Source organism: Hemitrygon akajei, unplaced genomic scaffold (genome assembly GCF_048418815.1).
Source record: "Hemitrygon akajei unplaced genomic scaffold, sHemAka1.3 Scf000054, whole genome shotgun sequence".
In the NCBI taxonomy this organism is placed as follows: domain Eukaryota; kingdom Metazoa; phylum Chordata; class Chondrichthyes; order Myliobatiformes; family Dasyatidae; genus Hemitrygon; species Hemitrygon akajei.
In genome coordinates this window covers 6,600,825-6,626,373 of record NW_027331940.1, presented here as the reverse complement: position 1 = coordinate 6,626,373, position 25,549 = coordinate 6,600,825, and the positions used below count along the sequence as shown (strand labels likewise).

Below are 25,549 nucleotides of genomic sequence, written 5' to 3'. Positions count from 1 at the left end.
AAGCTTAACGTTAAAGGATAAACGTCTTATCGAAAGGACAGGCAGGAAGGCATAGTCGGTGGTGGTGTGGCTGTGTTGGTTCAAGATGGAGTCACATCTTGATAAAGAGGTTACATCGGGTTAGAGAATGTTGAATCTTTGTGGGTGGAGATAAGAAGCTACAGGGGTTAAAAAAAAGCTTTATGAGAATCTTATATTGGCCTGCAAATAGTAGCGAAGGTGTGGGGTTGAGATTGCAAAGGGAGCTGGGAAAGGCGTGTCATCAAGGTGATGACATAATTCAATATGCACGGGGAATTAGAAAATACAAAAAATTTCAGGAGTCGGATCACAAGAGAGGGAATTTATTGAATACCTACTAGAGAGCGTTTTAGAGCAGCTTGTGCTTGAGACTACTCAGGAAAATTCTGTCTTTGATTGGGTGTTATGTAATAGCTCGGATCTTATAAGGGAGCTTAATGCAAAAGAACACTGAAATGGTAGTGATCATAATATGAGTGAATTCATACTGCAGTTTGAGAGGGAGAAGCATAACTTATGTTATCAGTATCGCTATGGAATAAAGCGAATTACAGAGGCACGAGAGAGAAGCTTACCCAGATAGATTGGAGAAGGATACCAGTGGAGATGACGGCACAGCAGAGATGTTTGAAACTTCGGGGAATAGGTCTCAAGTTCCAGGATAGATACGGCCCACGGAGGAAGAAGTTCTCAAGTGTCACGTGCAGGCAACCATGGTTGACAAAGGAAGTTAACGATTGCATAAAAGCCAAGGAAAGGGCATGCAAGATAACAAAAGTGAGGGAAAGTTGGATGAATAGAAAACTTTTAAAATCCAACAAAAGGCAACTAAAAAAGCGATAAGTAGGGAAAAGATGAAATGTGAGGGCAGAAAAGCCAATAATATAAAGCAGGATAATAAACACTTTTTTCAGTTATATGAAGAGTAAAAGGGAGGTGAGAGTTGATCGTGGAACACTGCAAAATGATGTTGGTGAGATAGTAATGGTGGACAAACAAATGGCAGAATAGGTTAATGTGTGCTTTGCATATATCTTCACTATGGAAGATGCTAGCAGCATGCAGTGGTCTGCGAGTGACAGGCAGTAGGAGTGAGTGCCATTGCTATTTCAAAAGAAAAAAGTTCTCGGCATACTGAAAGCCCTTAAGGTGCAAAGTCACCTGGGCCAGAAAGACTACATCCCAGAGATCTAAGAGAGGTTGCTGAAGGGATGACGGATGGATTGGTCATGATCTTTGAAGAATCACTTGATTCGGGCATGGTCCCGGAGGACTGGAAGATTGCAATTGTCACTCTAGTCTTTAAGAAGGGGGGAAGGCAAAGGAAGGAAAATTATAGGCCAGTTAGCCAAACCTCAGCGACTGGGATAGAGTTGGAGTCTCTTATTAAGGTTGAGGTTTCGAGGTACTTGGAGACTAATGACAATATAAGTTAGCAATGGTTCTGTTAGATTTCACGGTGGAAGTAAGAAGCAGGCTGGACAAAGGAGAGTCATTGGATGCCATTTACTTGGATTTTCAGAAAGCATTTGATGAGGTGCCGCACACGAACCTGATTAACCAGATAAAAATATATGACGTCACAGGAAAGATACTGGCCCGTGTAGTGGAATGGCTGACAGGCAGCAGACAGCGAGTGGGAATAAAAGGGGCCTTTTTCTGATTGACTGCCAGTGACTGGTGGTGTTCCTCAGGGATCAGTATTGGGACCGCTGCTTTTCAGATTGTTTGTCAATTATTTAGATGATGGAATAAATGTATTTGTGGCAAAGTTTGCGGATGATACAAAGGTAGGTGGAGAGGTAGGTACAGCGATTGCAACAGGACAGAGGCCGACGGGAATGTCTCTTTATCAAACTCACAGAGGCCTCCGGGTACAGATCCCGAGACCGGGAAGGTGCCGGGTGTTGTGACAAATGCAAATTGCTTCCTATCCTCCAGCCACAGCAACAAAAACCTGTCTCCCAGACTCTGACAGTCTCGAAACAGGCCTCTAAAGAGACGTATTCAGACTCTCAGTGTGAAATAACAACAAAAACCTGTCTCCCAGACTCTGACAGTCTCTAAACAGGCCTCTAAAGAGACGTATTCAGACTCTCAGAGTGAAATAACAACAGAAACCTGTCTCCCAGACTCTGACAGTCTCGAAACAGGCCTCTAAAGAGACGTATTCAGACTCTCAGAGTGAAATAACAACAGAAACCTATCTCCCAGACTCTGACAGTCTCGAAACAGGCCTCTAAAGAGACGTATTCAGACTCTCAGAGTGAAATAACAACAGAAACCTGTCTCCCAGACTCTGACAGTCTCGAAACAGGCCTCTAAAGAGACGTATTCAGACTCTCAGAGTGAAATAACAACAGAAACCTGTCTCCCAGACTCTGACAGTCTCTAAACAGGCCTCTAAAGAGACGTATTCAGACTCTCAGAGTGAAATAACAACAGAAACCTGTCTCCCAGACTCTGACAGTCTCTAAACAGGCCTCTAAAGAGACGTATTCAGACTCTCAGAGTGAAATAACAACAAAACCCTGTCTCCCAGACTCTGACTGTCTCTAAACAGGCTTCTAAAGAGACGTATTCAGACTCTCAGAGTGAAATAACAACAAAACCCTGTCTCCCAGACTCTGACAGTCTCGAAACAGGCCTCTAAAGAGACGTATTCAGACTCTCGTAGTGAAATAAAGGCTTTGAGCTTTCCAGTCCATCACTTACCTTTCAGATGCGCGGGCACTTCAGATAAACCCCGCTCAGTGTCCATGTAGGCGAACTGGCCGTCACCTGTTCAAACAGATTAACCTGCATGAAGTCTGTTCTGTGTAATACTGTAAATTCATCAGCATTTACATCTGTAACACACAGTGTACTGTTCACCGTACCTCGTTCCCGTATTTCCTTCAATATTCTGCTCAGCTTCGGTAAATGGTGATGTAGTTTCACAAAGGATTCCCACATCACCCTCCGGGCCCCGGAGCCCTTCTCCATCACCAGATCCAGGAGGAGTTTGGAAGCGCCCGCTCGTTTTCCCTTCTCCGCGAGGTCAGTCACGCTCTGTAATGAACAATGGGGAATATATTGAGGAGCGGAGGGATGGGTTCAAATCTACCCTGAACATGGACTGACCCAGCACATTCTCCTCGTCACAGATCACTGACAGCAATTGTTCGTAGCAGGAAAAAGAATTTAAAAGAAGTTAGCGTGGCCAGTGATGACTTTCTGAACGCCACAGATTGCGGGGTACTTATCCACTTGGCAAGGTTTAAAAGGAGCAGACATAGTGTGAGTGAGCCAGAGATAGAGTAGGTTATTGATGCTTTGTGTCAGAGAGGGTTCAGTGAGGAGAGGCGGAGGATTTAGGTAGATCTTGGGTAATATTTCCCTTCTCTTTTTCACTGTTAGAGCAGTGGGAATGCCAGGCAGCATAGTGGGATGCTCTTCCTACAGGGTGCGGCAAGTCAGGGAGACCTCCACTGTCCCTGACAACTGCACCTTCGGGAATTTCATCCAGCTGCAGCTTCTTACAGACTGTGCTGAGGAATTGGAGCTGGAGCTGGATAAACCCGGGATCACTCGGGAGACTGAGAGGTTGACTGACAGACTTTACAGGGAGGGAGCTATACCCAAGGCGCAGAACACAGGAAACTGGGTGACTGTCAGGACGGGGAAGGGAACAGGCAGCCTCTACAGGAAACTCCTTGTAACAGGTATACGGCTTTTTGTTTCGGGGTATGGTCTCGCAGAGGAAAGCCACGGTGATTATGCCTCTGGCTCTGAGTTTGGCTTTGTGACTCAGAAGGGATGAGAATTGCTGATCTGCACTGACAGGGGGAATTCAATGGTCAGGAGAACAGTCTGGAGATTCTATTTACGAGAACAGGATTTTTGGATGATGTCTTGCCAAGGTCAGTAATATCTCGTATCGACTCTGAAACTTCCTTAAGGGCAGGATGAGCAGGTCTTGGTCCACGTTGGTACCAATGACAAGAGTAGGAAGTGTGATGAGATCGTGCAAAGTGATACAGATCCGAAATTTCTTGAAAGTGTTATCAAAGGTAGATGGCGTTGTAAAGCTTTTCGGACATGGGGCTTCATGAATCAAAATATTGAATACAGAAGTTGGGATATTATGTCAAAGTTGACGTTGCAGAGGCTAATTTGAAGCAATGTGTACACCTGCCTCCCGGAAGGATATCAATAAGATTGAACGAATGCAGAATAAAATACAGGTTGTTACCAGGAGTTGAGGATCTGAGATATAGAGGAAGTGTGAATAGGCTAGGACATTATTCCATAGACTGTAGGAGGACCATGAGAGATGTGACAGAGGTATACACGTTTATAAAAGGTATAGAGAGAGTTAGTGCGAAAATGCATTTATTACTGAAGTTGGGTGGGACTGGAATTGGAGATCATAGGGTAATGATGACAGGTGAAAGGCAATATAAGGGGGAACTTGTTCACTCAGAGGTTGCTGAAGAGCGTGGAACGTGCTGCCATCTTAATTAGTCGATGTACATTCGAGTTGATTATTTAAGATCAGTTTGGATAAGTTCATTCAATGGGGGAGTTATGGACGTCACCAATCCGGGTTCAGTTCAATGGGACTAAGCAGATAACAGATCGGTGTGGACTAGATGGGCAGAAGAGCCTGCTGCTGTACTGTAGGGTTTGATGACGATGACTAGGTGAAACTATGGCCGGGTCACTGTTGATTTTCGGCAGGGTAATCCCTGGTGAACCGCAGCAGCTTCACCCTTCACTGCCAGGCTCCATGAGGGGTCCAGTGCCAGCCAACAGCTGGAAACTGGCAGTGAGGAGCAGCCAACAAACTCAGGACTATTGTGCGTGTGTGACAGACCAAAGCCGACTGGTGGGAATGTTGAGTAAGAAGTTTGGACTGAAATTGTCAGCTGTCTCACGTGGAATGTCGTGTTCAGTATGGTGTCTGGCTCTTCACTAATACTCATTCTGGGTGGCAATAGGTGAATGCACTCCAGTAGCACGAGGACCATTGGAAAGCTGTTTCTTTGTAATTCTATGTTAGCTGTAGATGTTTGGAATATTTTCAGTGGCACTAATGTTGCACTTCCCATGTTAACAGTATATGCTGTGGTAATTACAAACTCAAATTGGAAGTCACAAGGAACAGAAGCTAACAAAAACATGAGGCATGTTGGGATATTGATAAAAAAAAGGGTCAGCGGTTCAAATGAGAGACGAGTCAGTGTTGCCTGAGTTTAAAATGGGGTTGAAGGTAGACTGAGAATGAGCTGAGAAATATGTCACTATATATTTGATTTGTGGGAAACCCGTGGGTCATCAGGGGAACACAGATTGGTGAATGGCCATTAACGTCGAGCATTGGGAACATGATGTGATGTCAGAGAGAGTGGTGTAGAGTGGTTCTCTGTCCACCTGCAATGTCCGTCAAGTGTCACATCACTAAATTCACCAGTCAATCATTGCCTGTATCCTAATCTGTCTATAAATGAATGTGATCAGAAAACTGGAGAGAGGCTTGTATTGGTTAATAAAAGTTCAGGGTTTTCGCAGATGACAACTCTTTTCTTGATGTTGACCACAAGCATTACAGGATTTTCACTGCCCAGAGGTGTCGTTACTCCGGTTCCGTCGGACTGTGATTGATTCAGTAGACTCTACACTCAGTCTATGTTCCATCCACTTACGTGATACTCGGGTCCGGTGAAGTGATCCTCGCCCATTAACATGAAGCCGACTCCCTCCACACCCTCCTCAATCGCCTGTTCCAGTCGCTCCTTGTAGAATCTCGTCAACCGGAACAGTTGGTGATCCTCACAATTTGACAGGAAGGCCGAGATGGCGGAGTTCAGATCTGTAGTCGGTGATAGAACATAAAATAGTAGATGTACTATGCGTATGCAGACAAGATGCCAATTTAAACCAATCCCATCTTCAGGAACATGATCAATATCCCTCCGTTCCCGGCCTACTCATGAGTTCAAACGCCTCTCAGATGATGCTGAGTATCTGTTTCCAGTCCCTCCCTCGGCAGCTCATTCCAGACACCGATCACTCTCTGTGGAAAACATGCGTCCTAAATCCCCTTTAAACTTTACAATCTAAACAAACCTGTTACCTCAGGTTTTTGTGGTGAAACTCGTCTGCACCCTCTACAGACCCTCCACATCATTCTCGATTTGTGCACAATACTGAAATTGTCTCTTAACCAACGCGTATCCAGTTACAGTCTAACTTTAACAAATACCTCAACTCATCGTTAGCACACTACCATTTGTGTTGCCACCTTCAGGGAGCTGTGCATACCCATCACAAGACCCGACAGTACATCAATCTTATTATCAGTCCCAACATTCACTGTGCACATTGCTCGCGAATTTGACCTCTCAAAATGCAATTTCTCACATTTGCCTGAATTATCTGTACTTGGTGACTCTCTGTTCCTATTTCTAACTGGATGCTGAACACTTTGACAACAGTCCCAAATTTATTCAACTCCTCCAACTCTGTAAATCAACGAATAAGTCCACCCAGTATATCATATGATTAACCTATTGATTCACACACACGAGTCATGGCGAAACAGTGATCCTTGCGAACACTACTGGTCACAGACCTTTAGCCAGAACAACGCTCCTCTAGTGCTGACTCCATTTTATGTACCCAAGACGACTTTGAAATCAATTTACAGATTCTCAGCCCGAAACGTTGAAGGTTATTTTTTCTCTATAGGTGCTTCCTGACATGCTGAGTTCCTCCAGCATTTTGTACGGTGCCCTCTCCACTTATCATTTTGTTTTACTTTAATCCTATTCGACAAGGACATTTCATTGCTTCAGTAGCGCCCCCCCCCACCAGATTCCCTGTGTACAATTTCTCTTGTTAACTGTCTCCTGCACCCAGCCCATCCTCCCTCAATATAACGTTCTTTAACTCGGCCACAGAAAACAGACACCGGGAACTCCCCTCACCTCCATTGTGCAACAAACCGTTAATCTGGGGAAAATTCACCATTGCCCTTCCAAACAGAAAACAACATCTGTTTCTCTCAATGGCTGTCGGAGGCATTTCCCACATCAGGGCGTACCAAATGCTGACGGAAATTCTATCTGTTCCCTTGACTGTTACATTGCCCGCTGTTGTATTCCTGTCTGAGTGTTACCCACTCCCACCTTATTCAGGGGCTCCTTCTCCTTTCACTCAGGTGAAGATTTGTGTGGTGAGGGGAGCGATTCGATCATTCCCCTCGTTAGGTCCCTGCGCTGGAGCTGGTGAATTGTTCCAATGCTCATGGACGCTTTACCAGTTGGAACAATGACCCTGTTTGATGGTACTTTCTCTCTGCCCCTTTATCGCCCAAGTTTATCCCTCTGAATTATTGAAGATTTGACTACACGTGATGACAGAGTTTTAATAAGAGCCCAATGAACATACCTGTGTCCATTCTGACTCTGAGTGACGTTGGTTGATTATCGTCTGCTTGTCTGACGTCCGGGTGGAAGCAGGCCCCACCTGCTGGCAATGACCTGAATTACACAAATAAAAAAAGTATGATTCAGTTACTCAGTCCTTCAAATTTAAAACACTTTTGTAAGGTCACTGCTCACTCTCCGACATTCCAGGGAGTAAATGGAGATTGGTACAAAGACTTCCAACTGAATACAAATTTCAAAAAGATAGCAAGGAAATATAAGTAAACTTACTTAAAAGAGCGATGCACTGAAGCTGAAGAAGCCAACAGAATTGGAAAAAAAAGAGATCTGTTGCAGAAGATTAGAGAAATCAAAGGAACATTTCATGTAAAATGAGCATAGGAAAAGACAAAGAAGGGAAGGACCTTACAGAAGCAAAGGACATCAAAGGGAGTTGGCAGGAACACACAGAAGAATTGCAGAAAGATCCAACAGCAAAGACACCTGCAATGACTCCCTCATCGATCTAGAGCCAGACATTCTGGAAAGTGAAGTCGAATGGGCGATAGAAAACATTGCCAATAATAAGGCTGCAGGATGTCACAGGATTTCAGTAAAATTGTTGAAAATTCTAAAAGATGATGCTGTAAAAATGTTGCATGCAATTTTCCAACAAATCTGGGAAAATATAAACAACAATGACTTTTAGGCTGGATTAAGATCCGTTTTTATCCCAATACCCAAGAACGGAAATGTAAAGTATTGTTCAAATTACCGAAAGTTTTCACGTGCTAGAAAGGTAATGCTAAAGATTGTGCAAGCAAGACCCTAGCAATATATGGAACACGAACTGCCAGATAGAAGCTCCTTTTAGAAGAGGCAGAGGCACCAGAGTCCAAATTGCTAACCTACGCTGGATAATGGAGAAATTGCGAGAATTTCAGAAAAGTGTTTATCTATGTTTTATTGACTACTCTAAAGCCTTCAGCAGTGTCGTCCATAATAAACTATGGCAAATCCTTAAAGAAATGGGAATACCTGGACATCTGTTCTGTCTTATGAGAAATTTGTACAAAGATCAAGAAGCAACAGTTAGCACGACACAGAACAAAAACTGGTTCAAGATTTGGAATGGAGTATGACCAGGCTGCATATTGTCACCCTGCTTATTTAATCTATATGCTGAACATATGAGGAATGCTGGTCGAGAGGACTCAAAATGTTGCAGTGAAAATTACCAGACAGAATATTAATAAATTCAGATATGCATGTGATACTATTCTAATGGCTGAAAATGAGGAGGATCTGAAGAAGCTTCTAATAAAAGTGAAAGAAGAAAGTTGAAAGCTGGCTTCTTGCTCAATATTAGGAAAACCACCCAGTCCTATTAACTCTGTGGTAATAAATGGAAAGGAAGTGGAAGCAGAGACGGATTTTTTCTTCCCTGGTTCAAAGATTTCTATAGATGGTAAATGTGATAACCTTTTCAAATTTATTGGGTAGGAGAGCTATTTTGTTGCATTGGAAGGATCCTAATCCACCTACTGCTTTTTTCTGGCTCTCTTCCGTTATGTTTTGTACAAACTTGGAGAAAATTAGAAGTCAGACGTTTGATACATCTTTCAAATTTGAACAAACCTGGCCACCTTTTATTCAATATTTTCATACGATCTAATTTCTTTTCTTTTCTTTTCTTTTTTTTGTTTTTTTTTTCTTTCTTTTCTTTCTCCCTCCGTGAAGTTTCAGATTTGACCAGAAGGACGTTTTCTTCTTTTTTTGTAATCTTGTCCTCAGATGGACTGCCCAGTCCCCCCCCCCCCCCTCTTTTTTTTTGTTTTAGGTTAGTTTAGTGTTTTTTTCTGTCCTATAAATAGAACATTACCAGTCTTTTTTTGTATGAATTGTCAAGAGGAGTTGTGGTTCTCTGTTTATATATAATAACCTAATATTATATTACACATGATTTTGACAGTGTATATCATTTTCTTTGTACGTTTATTCTATTTTGTATTTGATTTAACTTCACCTCTGATTTGTATCTATTCATATAAATTTTTTAATCAATAAAGAAAGATTGAAAATGATGCTAAGTGCAGCGTATTAAATGGCGCTTACTTCTGGGGAGGGTAGCAATGGCAAATTTAGATAAAATACTGAACTGCAGAGACATAACATTGTCTACGAAGGACCGTAGAGTCAAGTATATAGTATTTCCAGTTGTGATGTAAGGCTGTGAGAGCTGGACTATTAGTAAGGCTGAATACAAAATAGTCAACGCCTCTGAACTTGGATGTTGGGGGAAAGTGTTCGTTGGACAGCAAGAAGATCCAACAAGTCAATACTTGGAGAAATACGCCAGATTGCTCACTGGGAAGCTTGAAAAGCTCAATTATTTTGACCACATCATGAGGGGACAGGATTCTTTGGAGACGACTCTCATGTTCGGTAAAACAGAAGGCAAAAGGAGAGGATGACAGAGGCTACGATGGATAGATAATATTATTCAGGAAATGCCTATGCCCTTGGGGTATCTTAGAGAGGCAGTTTCCAGTAAGGAGGCTTTGTGTGCAGTAACGCTGTTGTATTTGGCTGTGTTCATGTGTTTTCATGTATGTTTTGAATGACTATTAAACTTGAACATAAATTGGACAATGATTGTATCATAAACAAAAAAAAACGAATGACTATAGATGTTTTCAGTCAATAACAGACTTGTAAATGTTGCATTTTGTCCCTAATGCAGACAGGGAGCAACCATACTCCAAGCATCTGACCACACAACACCCACTGGGACAGCCTGCTGGCCCGATGTGGGTCTGTTCACTCCGGTGTTTAAACCCAGACACCTCAAACAAAAGGCAGCCACCGGGTCCCTCCAGTCCACCGTGTCAGATAGTAAGATCGTGACTTGCTGTTAAAATCACCCCGACTCCGCACTTGCAGGCAACACTTTATCGGTGTCCACTGAAAATATGCTGAAGCCTTCTCCATCCTAGCTCATTCAGAGGAGATAAACCCCCTGAACTCCCACTTCAATCCGTCGCCTTTACAGCTCCGCCAACTCCTTGTTAAGGGAACTCCTTAATGACGAAGCCCATATCTCCATGCTAAATTGGTATTTGGTGTCACCAATGAGAGACAAGTAAATCTCACGTCAGTTCACAAGAGATACCGGGCACGCGCAGCATGCTGAAATCGTCTCAACGTCAGCCCGAGGGTGACGGATTTCCGCGAGAGGGCGCGCGTGGGGCATTGGGCGGGGCGGTGAGCTGGTGCACACGGTAGATGGGGAGACTGTCGAGTCAGTAACAGGGAACGGGGAGCGCCTCTCTCGGTCCCGTACCGCGCGGACCAGCTCACCGATTGTGTCATGGTCAATCTGCAACCTGCTGGGATACAACATTAACACACAAATCTCGATGTATATACTTAATCAATGTATGGTTTCTTTTCACTTGCATAATATAATTATTATGCAGAACTTATATTGGCTTACACTAATTAAACTGGCAGAACTTTTCTAATCAACACACCAAGTGCATAAGTGGACCACTCGGCCTACCGAACCAGCTGCTGATCTGATTTAAACTTTCGTTACCCATTCTCCCATGTTCATTTCGATAACACTTCAACCCCACTCTTTATAAACAAACAGAGCTTTGAATGGAATAAAAATTTTTAATTTCTCTGGGCAGTGAGCAGAAAGAGTTCCTAACTCCCGCGATCAATACTGGCAAAAGAATAGGAGGGTGAGAGGGTGAGTGGGGAGGGGGAAGGGAAACTGTTGCTGCTTTTCACTACACGATGCCCTCTCCACAGCCAATCTTTCCACAGTCTCTCTGAGCATTGCATCTACCGTTCTATCAACTCCTCCATCATCTGACCCAACACGCTGCTTCCCATCCCGAAATGATTGAGTTTAAACCGACTCCGGCAGCTGTAGTAGTCCTGGCTGGAAGGACATTCGTTCATCTCAAGTACAGGTATAATCCATGGCTTTGGTACAGGATTAAATGGGAACATTGCAAAACCTATTTCTGCTTAATCACAGATTCATAGGTTCTGACAATTTATTGGTAGAAAAACACGATGACGACAGGGTATGTAAATTTAAATTATTCGTTGGCATTTGCTAGTTAGGACTGAATGAAATGTGGTGCTGGGACATTTGGCTTCAAGAGGGTTTGCTCTTAGCAGAGGCTTGCACGACGATATAATCGAGGGCAAGTATATCATTGCAGCTTGCAATAGACAGAGGGGTCAATGACATGTTGCTGTAGTTCATGTTAATTCCACATTTCTACAATCACTACAGCAGGAAACAACTGTGGCGTCTTCTGAATGGAAAAAATTCTCAACGCATTTTGAGATTATTATGACGTAACACAGACAAGCAAGGAAACATCAGGAGTGACAAGTTTGAAATGAGCAAACAATATGAGGAATGTGCGTGGCTTCACAGAGCTGATGCTGACAGCACATCAGTATATCTGGAATGATTGCAACTGGCATAACTGGCACTTCTGGGTTTATTCAGTCCCACTCCAATTATTTCCTACCTTCCGTGGTACAGAAATGTAATGTCTAAAGGACTAGTATTTGGGTAAATGAGACTCACCAAACTTTCTCCTGGCTGAATCAATGCAATCTCTGAGTCAGAATGGTTCTCTCCAGTCGGTGCTCTCAGTCCTCGGGCTGGTTCACTTGTTGCTGTTCCCTCGTTTTCAGCTGTGGTTTGCTTCCAGTTCTGGGCGTTTCTTCCAATAAACCTCTCACCGCAGGTCTAACTTTAACCAGAGAGATAATGAAGTATGTTACTAAAACAAACGAGAACAAAGCATTAACCTGAAATTTAAATCTTGAACGTTGTGTCATAATCCGAGTGAAGAAATCTGTAACGGCCCCTCACTCTTTACCAAGCCTGACACAAAAGAACAGACACAAAATTCTGGAGGAACTCATCAGGCCAGGCAGCATCTGTATGTCGACGCTACTCTCTTCCATAGATGCTGCCCGGCCTGCTCGGTTAGTCAGGCATTTTGTGTGAGTTGCTTGGATTTCCAGCATCTGAAGATTTTCTGTTGTCTGTGATGGGATACAAAGAAGTCATCGTTCAGTCATGGTATAAAATAGAAGTCATAATATATAGGAGTAGAATTATGTGATTAAGTCATTCTAGAATGCTCCGTAATCAATCAAGGGGGATTATTTTCCAACACCGTATTCTTCCTTCCTGCTACAATTCTCAACCTATTTAGCAATCCATAACATGAATATACCCAATGATCGCCTCCACCGCCCTTAGTGGTAACAGATTCCACAGATCAAACAACCTTTGGCTGAAGTAATTGCTTTCATTTCAGTTTTAAAGTAAAGCTTCTTTATTCTGAGGCAGCACCCTTAGTTCCCAGATTCTCCGTCTAATCTAGACACCCTGTCCATTTCCACTGTATCCAGTCTTGTTGTTATTCAGTTGATGTAAATAATCACTCCCGCCCTAACTTCACCCCCCACCCCCACCAACTCTAGATTTTGAGGGAGGGGATTGATTTACTTTTTAGCTGGTTTGGTACACCATTGTGGCCGAAGGGCCTGTTCCTGTGATGTACTGTTCCATGTTCTGTTCTACCTTCAGCATCTTGAGTTTCTGTTTGACTCCCACTGGCAGACAGACAGGTGAGAGTGAGGGGGAATTTCCAAATGTGAATTGAATTCTGAAACCCCGGTCTATTTCTACTGGTGCAAACACAAAACAGTGTATTTAATCACAGCCTTTCCCTGTGAGGGATGGAATGGGAACTCATTCTCTGTTTTGCTTTCAAACGAACTTCAGAACCAAACATCTGAGCACAGAACAGAAGTACTCGATCAACATCTCATAAACCCGGACAACTTGATCCCCTGATTCATTTTATCTGGGTCAAAACATGTGAGGTATCCCAGGATCCAACCTCAGAGGGTCACAGCCCGCACATCTTTTCCACATCTCATACTAGGTATTCCCATATCTCACACTGAGAGATTCACGCTACCAATATCCAGCCACCGGAGACGTCTGTTTCATTGCGGAACGAGGAACATACAGCCGCATCTGTAAAAGCACCAACGTAAACCGAAGCACAAACAATGCCATTTCCATATTCCTGGAGCTCCCATTCCAAGATTGTATCTCAAACACCAACTCTCACAAGGCTCTTTGCTGCCGGTAATATGCGGCAGTGTCTCAGTTAATCCCAGTTCAAAATCTTCCACTCCCACACCAACCCGTGACAGAACTGAAGCCTGATGATCCTTTGTCTGGACAGGGATCAGCGGGAGATGATACTTGCCTCCACAGTTACATTGAGCACATTTGTTCATTATTTTATTGTTGAGTGCGGTGTAGCCCATGTCTATGAGCCGGCACTTTCCCCGTCGTGTAACAGGAACAAAATGCTCTAAATATAAAATTGGAAATATAGCACTGGAAACTCAGTACAAGAGAATTTTTTTGTTTCTTTTCTTGCAGAAACGATGACTAACTGCAAGATGTTTGACACCCAGAACAGAATTGCATAAATACAATCCCTACAATCTTCTTCATTCCATCCCGGACAGTAAATCAGATTCACGACTCAGAATCAGAATCAGACTTTAATCGCAAATACCTGTGCACATACAAGAAATTTACTTCCGGCAGATGTTGTCTCTCTGCTCATAACAATAATAATGATAAATATAAATGATAAATATAGATTATACATACAGGTAGTGCAATCCAAGTAATAGTTAGCCGACAGTTAACCGGCAGTTAATTGTTCAGCAAAGTGACCGCAGTAGGGAAAAAACTTCTCCAGTGCCTATTAGTCTTAGTCTGGAGGGATCTGAAACGCCTACCAGACGGAAACAGATCAAACAGACCGTGCGCAGGATGGGAGGAGTCCTTTATGATGTTCCCCGCCCTCTTCTTCAACCTGGAAGAGTACAGGTCCACAATAGAGGGCAGGGAGGCTCCAATGATGCGCTCGGCAGTCCTCACTGTGCGCTGTAGTCTGGTTCTATCCTGCTTGGTGGCGGCTCCAAACCACACAATGATGGAGGTGCACAGGACAGACTCAATGACTGCAGTGTAGAACTGCAGCAGCAATTCCTGAGGCAGACCGTATTTCCTCAAGAGCCGCAGGAAATACATCCGCTGCTGGGCCTTCTTCAGGATGGAGCTGATGTTCTGCTCCCACTTCAGATCCTGAGAGATGGTGGTTCCCAGGAACCTGAAGTTCTCCACGGTAGACACAGGGCTGCTGAGGACTGTGAGGGGAGACATAGCGGGGGGATGTCTCCTGAAATCCATTATCATCTCCTTTGTCTTGAGCGTGTTCAGCTCCAGATTGTTCCGACTGCACCAGAGCGCCAGTTGGTCCACCTGCTTTCGATATGCAGACTCATCACTATTCTGGATGAGTCCGATGACGGTAGTGTCGTCTGCAAACTTCAGAAGCTGAAAACATCCTCGTATCTGAGGCCACTCTCTCTCCACTGAGTCAGCAACTAGAGAGCGATAAACATGTTTAACACTCTCTGCAGCTCTGGCGAGCTGTTGCCCTGGTGACGGAGGATGTGCCTCGCAAAGACAACCGAGCGGGAAAACAACAAACTCAGTGTGACACGTTCTCGGTTTCATTGTGACAAAGATGAACTGAACATTCAGCCATTTTGTAATGGGGATACTAAAATTCCAGTGGTTGTATTCACCCTTTCTGGGTGCATTCAGTAAATTTCATGGTAGTTTCAGCTCTACAGAGTTCTCAGCAGTGCAGACGCTGGTCCAAAAATAAAATCACATTGTTGGATTCGACCTGTCGATTGTGTGTAGAAGTTTCAATTGAGATTCACAGAGCCCTTAGAGCACAGACACAGGACTGTTAGCCCATCCAGTCCGTGCCATGTTCAGTGTGGTCCCATCCCCCTGCACCCAGATCATAGCCCTCTATACCTCCCTCATTGATATACCCACCCAAACATCTCTCAAATTCTACAATCGAGCCTCCATCTCTTACTTCATCTGGGAGCTGGTTCCGCATTCGCACCACCCTCTGAGTGAAGTAGTTCCCCCTCAGATTCCCCATAAATGTGTCACTTTTTGCCCTAAATCCATTATCTTACCCAACCTGAGGGGAAAATTCCTAACGTTATTCACCCTATTTATACCATCATAGATTTCTATATCGCAAGCGGGGTTTCCCAACCTGGGGTCCATGGACCCCTGCTTTAATTATAGGGGCAAATGACATAAAAATGTTGGAACCCTGCATATACCCTATCATTTCTCTGTATTCCAGGTAATCAAGTTCCAACCTGTCCAACCTATCACTATAATTACTTTCTGAAACACCAACAATGTCCGTGTAATTTTCCGTGCTCTCTTTCACGCTTATCGATATCTTTCTTCCCAGCAGCTGACCGGAACTGCACACAATTCTGCATATTTGGAAATCACGGTGTCTTTTACAACTTTAGCATTAATATCCCAACCCCTCTTCTTAATAACCTGCGTTATAAAGGTCAAGATGCCCAAAACTCTCTTTACGACTCTGGTGCCACCTTAAAGGAATTGTGGATCTGTAACATCCACGCCAGGACAATTAGGCTCCAAATAGTCATTTCTCCAAGTAGTGAGCCTGATCAACACCTATACTCATAACCCACCCTACACACCCTACCCACTACTAGTTTCCTGACAGTTCTAGGCACTTCTGTGCCTAAAGTAACTTTATGGACAGACAATCAATATCAGTCTCCATATCTTCAGATTCTCCTGTGCCTAACATCACTTTAGGGACATACAATCAAAATCAGTCTCTGTATGCCCAGATTTTCCAGTGCCTCACGTCTCTTTATGGACAGGCAATTATTGGCAGTCTCCGTATGTCCAGACACTCTTGTTCCTAACGTCATTTTAGGGACATACAATCAATGTTTTAAGCTATCATACTTTATGTATTGTGTTTTGTTTATTATTGTGGTCTCAATCATTTTGTTGTTTTTTTTTCTCTGTGTCCTGCTTCGAACACAGAGTAACAATTATTTTGTTCTGCTATACTGGAATGACATTACACAAGCTTGAATCCTGAACCCTTGGAAAAATAATATGACCAACCACATTATCGATACTCCCTCTTGATTTTATAAACTCCTACAATGTCACCTCCATTCTCCTCTAGTCCAGGCAGCATCTTCAGCAATCTCGTCTGCACCCTCTCCAGACTGATAATATCTGTACATCTGTATCTGTAGGGTGAACACAACTGTACATAATACTCTGTGTATCCGCACCAAAAAATATATAACTACAATATAATGCCTATAATCCACAACTCAATACCTTAAACGATGGCCAGCATTATTAAAGCCTTCTTGTTCACCCTCTATACTTGCACGTCCACTTTCAGTGACTGTACTCTTTTCACCCAAGGTCACTCTGTTTCACAACACCGGATGCCCTCCCGTTCACTATACCAGTCCTACCCAGTTGACTGTCCAAAATGCATCATCTCTCACTTGTGCAAGTTAAAAACCATTTGCCATTCCTCAGCCCATCTCAAAAACTGACCAAGATGTCTTTGAAATTCAATGTCACCTGTTGCCATAACAACCAGTCTCCCGAATTTAGTCTCCCTGTATGCACATGACTGTATCGCCACCCAGAGCTCTAATCTGCTAATTAAGTTTGTTGACGACACCACATAGATTGGCCTCCTCTCAAGCAATAATGAGATGGCCTACAGGGAAGAGGTCATCTCTCTGACACAGTGGTGGCAAAGTAACAACTTCCTCTCAATGTCGCAAAAACAAAGGAGCTGGTTGTGGACTACAGGAGGAATGGAGACGGGTAAACCCCTATTGACATCAGTCCATCTGGGGCTGAGATAGTGAACGGCTTTAAGTTCCTCGGCATCCCCATCACCGAGGATCTCACACTGTCTGTTCACATCTGCTGTGTGGTGAAAAAGGCACAAAAGCGCCTCAGACGGTTGAGGAAGTTCGGTATCGTAGAACATAGAACATAGAATAATACAGCACATTACAGGCCCTTCGGCCCAAAATAATGTGACGACCATCAAACCCTGCCTCCCATATACCCCCCCCCCTCCACCTTAAATTCCTCCGTATACCTTAGTTGTCTCTTAAACTTCACTAGTATATCTGCCTCCACCACTGACTCAGGCAGTGCATTCCACGCACCAACCACTCTCTGGGTAAAATACCTTCCTCTAATATCCCCCTTGAACTTCCCTCCCCTTACCTTAAAGCCATGTCCTCTTGTACTGAGCAGTGGTGCCCTGGGGAAGAGGCGCCGGCTGTCCACTGTGTCTATTCCTCTTAATATCCTGTACACATCTATCATGTCTCCTCTCATCCTCCTACACTCCAAAGAGTAAAGCCCTAGCTTCCATAATCTCTGATCATACTCCATACTCTGTAAACCAGTCAGCATTCTGGTAAATCTCCTCTGTACCCTTTCCAATGCTTCCACATCCTTCCTATAGTGAGGCGACCAGAACTGGACACAATACTCCAAGTGCGGCCTAAACAGAGTTTTATAGAGCTGCATCATTACATTACGGCTCTTAAACTCTATCCCTCGACTTATGAAAGCGAACACCCCATAAGCTTTCTTAACTACCCTATCTGCCTGTGAGCCAACTTTCAGGGATCTCTGGACATGTACCCCCAGATCCCTCTGCTCCTCCACACTACCAAGTACCCTGCCATTTACTTTGTACTCTGCCTTGGAGTTTGTCCTTCCAAACTGTACCACCTCACACTTCTCCGGTTTGTACTCCATCTGTCACTTCTCGGCCTACTTCTGCATCCCATCAATGTCTCTCTGCAATCTTCGACAATCCTCTACACTATGTATAATACCACCGACCTTTGTGTCGTCTGCAAACTTGCCAACACACCCTTCTACCCGCACAAAAAGGACATTAATAAAAATCACGAAACGTACAGGTCGCAGTATCGATCCTTGTGGGACACCACTAGTCACAACCCTCCACTCTGAATGTTCTCCCTCCACCACGACCCTCTGCCTTCTGCAGGCAAGCCAATTCTGAATCCACCTGGCCAAACTTCCCTGGATCCCATGCCTTCTGATTATCTGAATAAGCCTACCGTTTGAACTTGTCAAATGCCTTACTAGAATCCATGTAGATCACATCCACTGCACTACCCTCATCTATATGCCAAAACCCCTAAATCCGAAGACGTTTTTATGGGGGCACAACTGAGAGCATCCTGACTGGCTGTATCACTGCCTGGTACTGGAACTGTAAATCCCTCAATCGCAGGACTCTGTAGACAGTGGTACGGACAGTCCAGCGCATCTGTAGTTGTGAACTTCCAATGATTCGGGACCTTTACAAGGATAGGTGTGTAAAGAGGGCCCGAAAGATCATTGGGGACCAGAGAAACTCCAACCACAATCTATTCCAGCTGCTACCTTCCCAAAAAAATACCACAGAATAAAAAAACAGGACCAACGGGCTCCGGAACAGCTCCTTCCATCAGGTCATCAGACTAATTAGCTCACGTTGATCTGTGGTAATCTACATTATATGGAATGCTCAATTTATTTTAAATTATTATAAATTACTTTGTTTGCACATTGCACATTTAGACGGAGACGTAACGTAAAGATTTTTACTCCTCATGTATGTGAAGGATGCAAGAAATAAAGTCAATTTAATTCAGTTCAATTCAAATTTTCTAATCGTGCCTTGTACATTCATGTACAATTCAATGGCATGAATAATGAATAACAGAGGTGTCGACACTGACACACACATCCCACTCGTCACAGGCCTCCAGTCGCTAAAACCATCTTCCATCATTTCCCTGTTTCTTGTTCTCGAGCCCGGTGTGAATCCACCTCGCCAGCTCCCCATGAATCCCACGTGACCGAACCTTCCCGATCAGCTGCCATGCAGGATCTTGTTACAGACTTTACCAAAGTTCAAATGAACAACGTCACTGCTCAACTTCACCCAACTCCCTAGTTAACTCTTAAATAATCTCCAAAATACTTAACAGATGTGATGTCCTATTGGGCAGCGTTGACGGTGTTTTCCCCATAACGAATGCCCGACCGCCCGAGACTTCAGCTTCACTGCAGACTGAGGAAATTCCGATCCCAGCTGTCGAATTACCAACCTGGACTGTAGCCCTCATACTGCCAGTTCCATATCCTCAGAGCCACCGGTCCAATATCATCACACATACAAAGATGCTTTGGTGCCGGCAATTTGCCGTGGTGTTCCTGCCATTTCCGATTCACAAACTAAGGTGGAATTGGAACCTAATGACCCTCTGCCGGGGCCGGTGCTCAGGCTGGTTCCCCGGTCTGTATAGAGGATGCGGATACACTTCAGCCTGACACCAGCAGCTAAACCGAGCACATTTGATCACAATCTTCCTGCTGTGTGGGATCTTGCCCAGCACAGCTGGCTGCCATGTTTCCTGCAGTGTAGCAGGAACAAAATGTAAAATTATGAAGTAGAAAATGCTGGGAACTCAGTACCTCAAACTACATCTCTGAAAGGAGAAATGGTGGAAGACCCAGTTCCAGAACTAAGAATGTCCAAGATGCTGCCGATCTGCTGAGAAACCCAGATAAATGAACAAGACTTAATTCTCGCATTAATAGGACCAGATATCCGGAAACACTGTCAGCATTTCGGCAAGTCGTAGCAATGGAAAGTAGATGGAAATAAACTTCCCAATCCCCCGAGAGGACGTGAGAGATCTGGATCTCACTGTCCCGTCTGAATGGGGGAAAGATGGAACTACTCATACACGTGGAGGAATGTCCCGAGGGTGCGATTACTCTGATTAACCCTCTGTCTGCAAGAACACAACGGGCCGAACGGCCGCTTCCAGCGTGCTGGAAATATGTAAAATAATTGTCGACCCCAGGCATCGATCCAGGTAAAGTTTGGATCCGATACCGGGCCGGGTGATGGAGGTAAAGTTCACCAGGTACATCTTAATGGATGGGTTCAGTCTCGGCATCACCACCTCATCCCGCTCCTGGGACCAGAACACCAGGGGCTGAGCGGCAGCTCACCTCAGGCGGTTCGGGGTGAAGGTCCCATAACCAGGACCGACCACGACAGGTTGTGTCCAGGAAGCGGGACGAGGCCGCCAGTTCGGGGAAGTTGACGGGACTCTCTGCCCAACATCAGGTTCCCCTCCCCCGGGATCGGCTAAAGTACATACCGATGGGAATTTGTCGGTCGCGTTCACCCCGAGTGACCGGCCTCAATACTGACCGATGGGATCCTCATCCTTCAGACAGCGATCGGTCCACCGGCTCCCCGCCGACGATCCGCTTCAACAGAGAACGGAAAGAAAACCACCGCCCACTGTGAGAGCGGGGCCGGGGCCTCGGAAGCGAAAACCGCAGATGCTGCTGATCTGCGTTTGAAATAAGAACGAGAAGTGGATCAGGCGATGGGTGGAGGGTCTCCCGTCCGAACCGCTGACTCCGCTCCTCGCCCATCTCACACTGACCGACCTACCTGCCGCATTTTACACATTATTTCATATTTACACCAGCTACATTGTTAATTTTTCCCTCTGTATCTTCCCCGTCCCCATCTCTCCACCTCCCGGTTCTCAGAGTTACGGGTTCGATTCCCATTCCTGTCCGACACACAATTCCCACCCGAAGAGGAAGAGTGCAAGATTCATTGATACGACTTCTATGTTTATAAACACTAATTTCTATTCCCATTCCTCTTGAGCCTCACTGCACAGACACACTGAAATATCAAGTAAGAAACAGCAGGGGGTGGCCATTCAGTCCCTGAAACCATCAACAAGATGGCGGCTGCTCTCCCATCTCAGCCACATGTTTCTCCCCGATCCTCATTTAATCGATCCCTTCGGTCTCCACACATCTGTCGGCCTCTGATTAATGTGAAGACGATCCCTGAGACTTCATCGTCCTCCAGGAATCAGTCTGGTCAATCTCTATAACAAATACTCTCGAACCTCTTCGATAATCCTCCATGGAATTAAATATCTTCTCTAGCCCCGTGTTGCCCCAACTACTCACCTCCCACCCCTGTCACTATTTCCACCTTCCCACCTCCCCCTCACCTGGATCCACCTCTCACTCCCCAGCTCTTGCACCATCCCCACCCCTCACCTCTTTTCTCTGACTATTTGCCGTCCACTCTCAGTCCAGAAGGAGTGTCTCGGCCCGAAATGTTGATGGTCCATTTCCCTCCACAGATTCTGCCCGACCCACTGAGTTCCTCCGGCAGTTTGTTCTTTGGTCTGTATAACCCGTGTTAGTATGAGGAGCGGGATTTTACACCATATTCCAAGTATAATCTCAACAAAGCCAAAATAATTACTTCAAACACGAGAAAGCCTGCAGATGCTGGAAATCCAAAGCAACACATACAAAATGCTGGGGGAATTCAGCACAACAGGTAGTATCTTTGGACAAGAGTAAACAGTCGACATTTTGGACCACCAGCCTTTTTTCATTCCCGAGGAGGAGGGGGAGAGATCTGAATAAAAAGATCGGGGAAGAGACAGAGGCGAGCTGGGAGGTGATAGGTGAAGTCAAGTGTTGGGCGGGTCAAGGGCTGGAGAATATAGAATTGGAGTGTTGTCAATAGGAGAAAGGGAAGGAGGGGACCCAGGGGGAAGTAAAGAGCTGGTGAGCAGAAATGGAAGTTCAGAGTGGGGAATAGAGAAGTGGGTGGGGGGATTTGTTTACTGGAAGGTGAATTCAATATTCATACAATCAGGTTGGAGGATACCCAGATGGAATATATCCTGCTCCTCCACCCTCTGGGTGGTCTCATTCTGGCACAAGAGAAGGCCATTGATCGAGACCTCTGAATAGGAATCAGAATTAAAATGTCTGGCCACTGCGGAGTCCCCCTTGTGGCATAAGATACAGAGATGCTCGACAAAACGGTCTCCCAATTTATGGTGGGTCTCACCAGTGTAAATGTGACCGCATCGGGAGCACCGGACACAATAGATGACCCCAGCAGGTGTAGTGTTGCCTCACCTGGAAGGACTGTTTTGTGTCTGAATGGAGGTGAGGGAGGAGGTGTACGGGTAGGTGTAGCGCTTAGTCCGCTTGCGGGGCTAAGTGGCTGGAGGGAGATTAGTGAGGAGGGATGAATGAACAAGACCATTGTGGAGGGAATGATACCTGTTGAAAGAACAGAGTGGGGTGGTGTTTAGTTGTAAGATCTCTTTGGAGATGGTAGAAGTTGCAGGGGCTGAAGGCGTGGTAGACAAGGACAAGAGGAACTCGATCACGAGGAGGGCGGTGGGAAGGGGTGAGCACGGACGTACTAGAAATGGAGGTGATGCGGGTGAGGACAGCATCCATAGTGGGATCAAGTTCAGCGGATGCAAGAAAACTGAGAAGAGTGAAGAGTATCTTAAAGATGATAGGTTGGGAAGAGGTATGGTCGAGATTATCATGAGAATCAGGAGGTTTATAATAGAAGTAGATTCACAATCTGTCTCCAGAGATGGAGACAGAGAGAGAGAGAGAGAGAGAGAGAGAGAGAGAGAGAGAGAGAGAGAGAGAGAGAGAGAGAGAGAGAGAGAGAGAGAGAGAGAGAGAGAGAGAGAGATCATGAAAGGGCACGAAGATGTGCGAGGTGGACCAACTTATACCAAATAGCTCTTACAATAAGTTCACTGTACCTTTGACATCTCTCCCTACCCACTGCACCTCAGTCCCTCACCATCTGAACACACTCAGTGTTTCCGTTTCTCCGACAGAACTGGGTGATCTTCCGTTTCCCACATTGGGCTGCAGCTGACCTGTTGTTCCCACTCACCCCGAAACCTCTCAACAGCAGACACAGACCAGAGAAAAGTACAGCACAGGAACAGGCCATTCGGCCCACAATGTTGTGCCAAACCAATTATATTTGTAATCAACTGTCCAACTAAACTAATTCATCCTGCCTACACAATTTCCACAATCCTTCCATTTCCGTCACGTTCACGTGCCCACCTAAATATCTCTTACAAGTTCCCATTATATCGGCCTCTGGCACCATCCTAGGCAGGATCTTCCAGCTACACCACTTTCTGTGGTTAAAAAAAAAACTTGTCTCTCACACCTCCGATGAAACAACCCGACCTCATTTTAAATGCATGACGTCCGGCATTAGACATTTCAACTCTGGGAGAAAGATATTGACTATCTACTCTCCCTTTGCTTGTCATAATCTTACAAACGTCCATCAAGTCACAGCCCAGCCTGCACCGCTCTAGAGAGACAACCCAAGTTGTGATCCAAGGTTCCTGGGAAATGGACTTGTGTAGAACACTCAATTTAAATTAATTCACCCAGAGAGTGGTGGATATGTGGAATGCTCTGTCCCAGAAGGCAGTGGAGGCCAAGTCTCTGGATGCATTCAAGACAGAGTTAGATAGAGCTCTTATAGATAGCGGGGTCAAGGGATATGAGGAGAGGGCAGGAACGGGGTACTGATTGTGTATGATCAGCCATGATCACAGTGAATGGCGGTGCTGGCTCAAAGGGCCGAATGGCCTACTCCTGCACCTACTGTCTATTGTCTATTGAGACGCTGCTGGGCTTTGTTTGCTATGGAACTGGTGTTGAGGGACCTGGTGAGATTCTCCACCAGGTGAACACCAAGAAATTTGCTGCTCTTACCGATCTCTATCGAGGAGCCGTCGATGTTTAGCGGGAAGTGGTCGCTCTGTGCCCTCCTGAAGTCAACAACCATGTATTTTGTTTTGTTCACATTCAGAGACAGGTTTTTGGCTCTGCACCAGTCCGTTAGCCACTGTACCTTTACTCTGTATGCTGACTCGTCGTTCTTGCTGATGAGACCCGCCACGGTCCCCTTAACAACTTGTCCCCATCGGATCCACCCAGACCTCAGCATTTCATCGAGGTTTCCGTTCCCAGAGTCACCAGCCTTCCATTGAGAACAGGCCCAGAGACACCAAATGCCCCAAACGTTTCATTCCCGAATCACTCTTGTGAACCTTGTAAACAACAACTCTAACGAGCACATTTTCATGTATAACAGACAATTTGGTGGCAAGATAATTCATTGAGAAAACCTCAGCCTGCACCACTCTATAGAAACAACCCAAGTTTTACAATGAAATGATCCACGTTTCCTGGGGAATGGACTTGCGTAGAACACTCAATTTAAATTAATTCCCCTACAGTACAGTGTTTGCACAACCTCTCGTTGCTCATGCCCGACAACCTGTATCCAACCACCCGACCGGAAACCTGCTTTACTGCAGAAAGAGGAACATCCAGCCTCATCTGTAGAATCACAAACCTGGGTCAAAGCCAAACCCCGACACTGCCAGTTCCATCATCCTGGAGTCCCCATCCCAGGATTTTAGCCTAAGCTCCAACATTCGGAAGACTCTTTCCTGCCGGTAATATTCTGCAGTGTCTCAGCTATTCCCAGTTCTAAAATTAACACCCCCCACCTCATTCCAAACAGAACGTGAAACTGATCAACATGTACAACAAGCTGGTGGAACTCAGCAGGGCGGGCAACATCCATGGAGACGAGCAGTCAACGTTTCGAGCCGAGACCATTCGTCGTGAGCGATAAAAATGTTGAACACACTTTGCAGCTCTGCTGGGCTGTTACCCTGGTGATGGAGAAGCGGCTCAGCAGTACTAACTGAAAATATGAAATAAGGAACTCAGCCTCACATGCTCTGGGTTTCATTATGACAAAGATGAATACTGAGCTCTCAGCCATTTTGCAATGGAGAAGCTAAAATTCCAGTGGCTGTTTTAACCCTGTCCCGAGGTGCCTCCAGTACATCTGCTGGTCGTTCCATCTCTGAACTTCCAGTAGTGCAGAATCTGTTCCAAAATAAAAACAGGTTCTTGAATGCGGCCTGTCTGCACTATTTCATGTCCACTATAGGATATTTATAAAAGGCATCACACAAAATATTGCGGTGATAACTGTGAAATTTCGTTCTTTGTTCAATTAAGTGGTTAAAAATTCCGTCATATTCTTGTGTCTGCAAGTAACGTATAACTACAATCAACCCCGGGCATTAATATGCGATAT

The 25,549-nt window shown here is 45.0% G+C and overlaps 2 protein-coding genes across 7 annotated transcripts in view; both read right to left on the bottom strand.

Annotated features, from left to right (window-relative positions):
* The window catches only part of LOC140721392 (uncharacterized), a 1,266,977-nt gene that overhangs the window by 2,072 nt on the left and 1,239,356 nt on the right, over window positions 1-25,549 (bottom strand). For 3 of the 6 annotated variants that reach the window (XM_073036243.1, XM_073036240.1, XM_073036239.1), the window contains 5 exons: window positions 12,052-12,220; window positions 7,456-7,547; window positions 5,709-5,875; window positions 2,901-3,072; window positions 2,737-2,802 (listed from right to left, as the gene is read on the bottom strand). In XM_073036243.1, the coding sequence (XP_072892344.1) occupies window positions 2,737-2,802; window positions 2,901-3,072; window positions 5,709-5,875; window positions 7,456-7,465 (415 nt within the window). In that variant the 5' untranslated portion in view covers window positions 7,466-7,547; window positions 12,052-12,220. Of the gene's footprint in view, window positions 1-2,736; window positions 2,803-2,900; window positions 3,073-5,708; window positions 5,876-7,455; window positions 7,548-12,051; window positions 12,221-20,743; window positions 20,889-21,624; window positions 21,753-25,549 lie in introns of those variants that run through there. The other 3 variants (XM_073036242.1, XM_073036241.1, XM_073036244.1) reach the window with 3 other exon arrangements.
* LOC140721387 (NACHT, LRR and PYD domains-containing protein 12-like) overlaps window positions 1-25,549 on the bottom strand; it is a 469,945-nt gene that overhangs the window by 19,035 nt on the left and 425,361 nt on the right. The gene's annotated exons all lie outside the window — the stretch shown is intronic.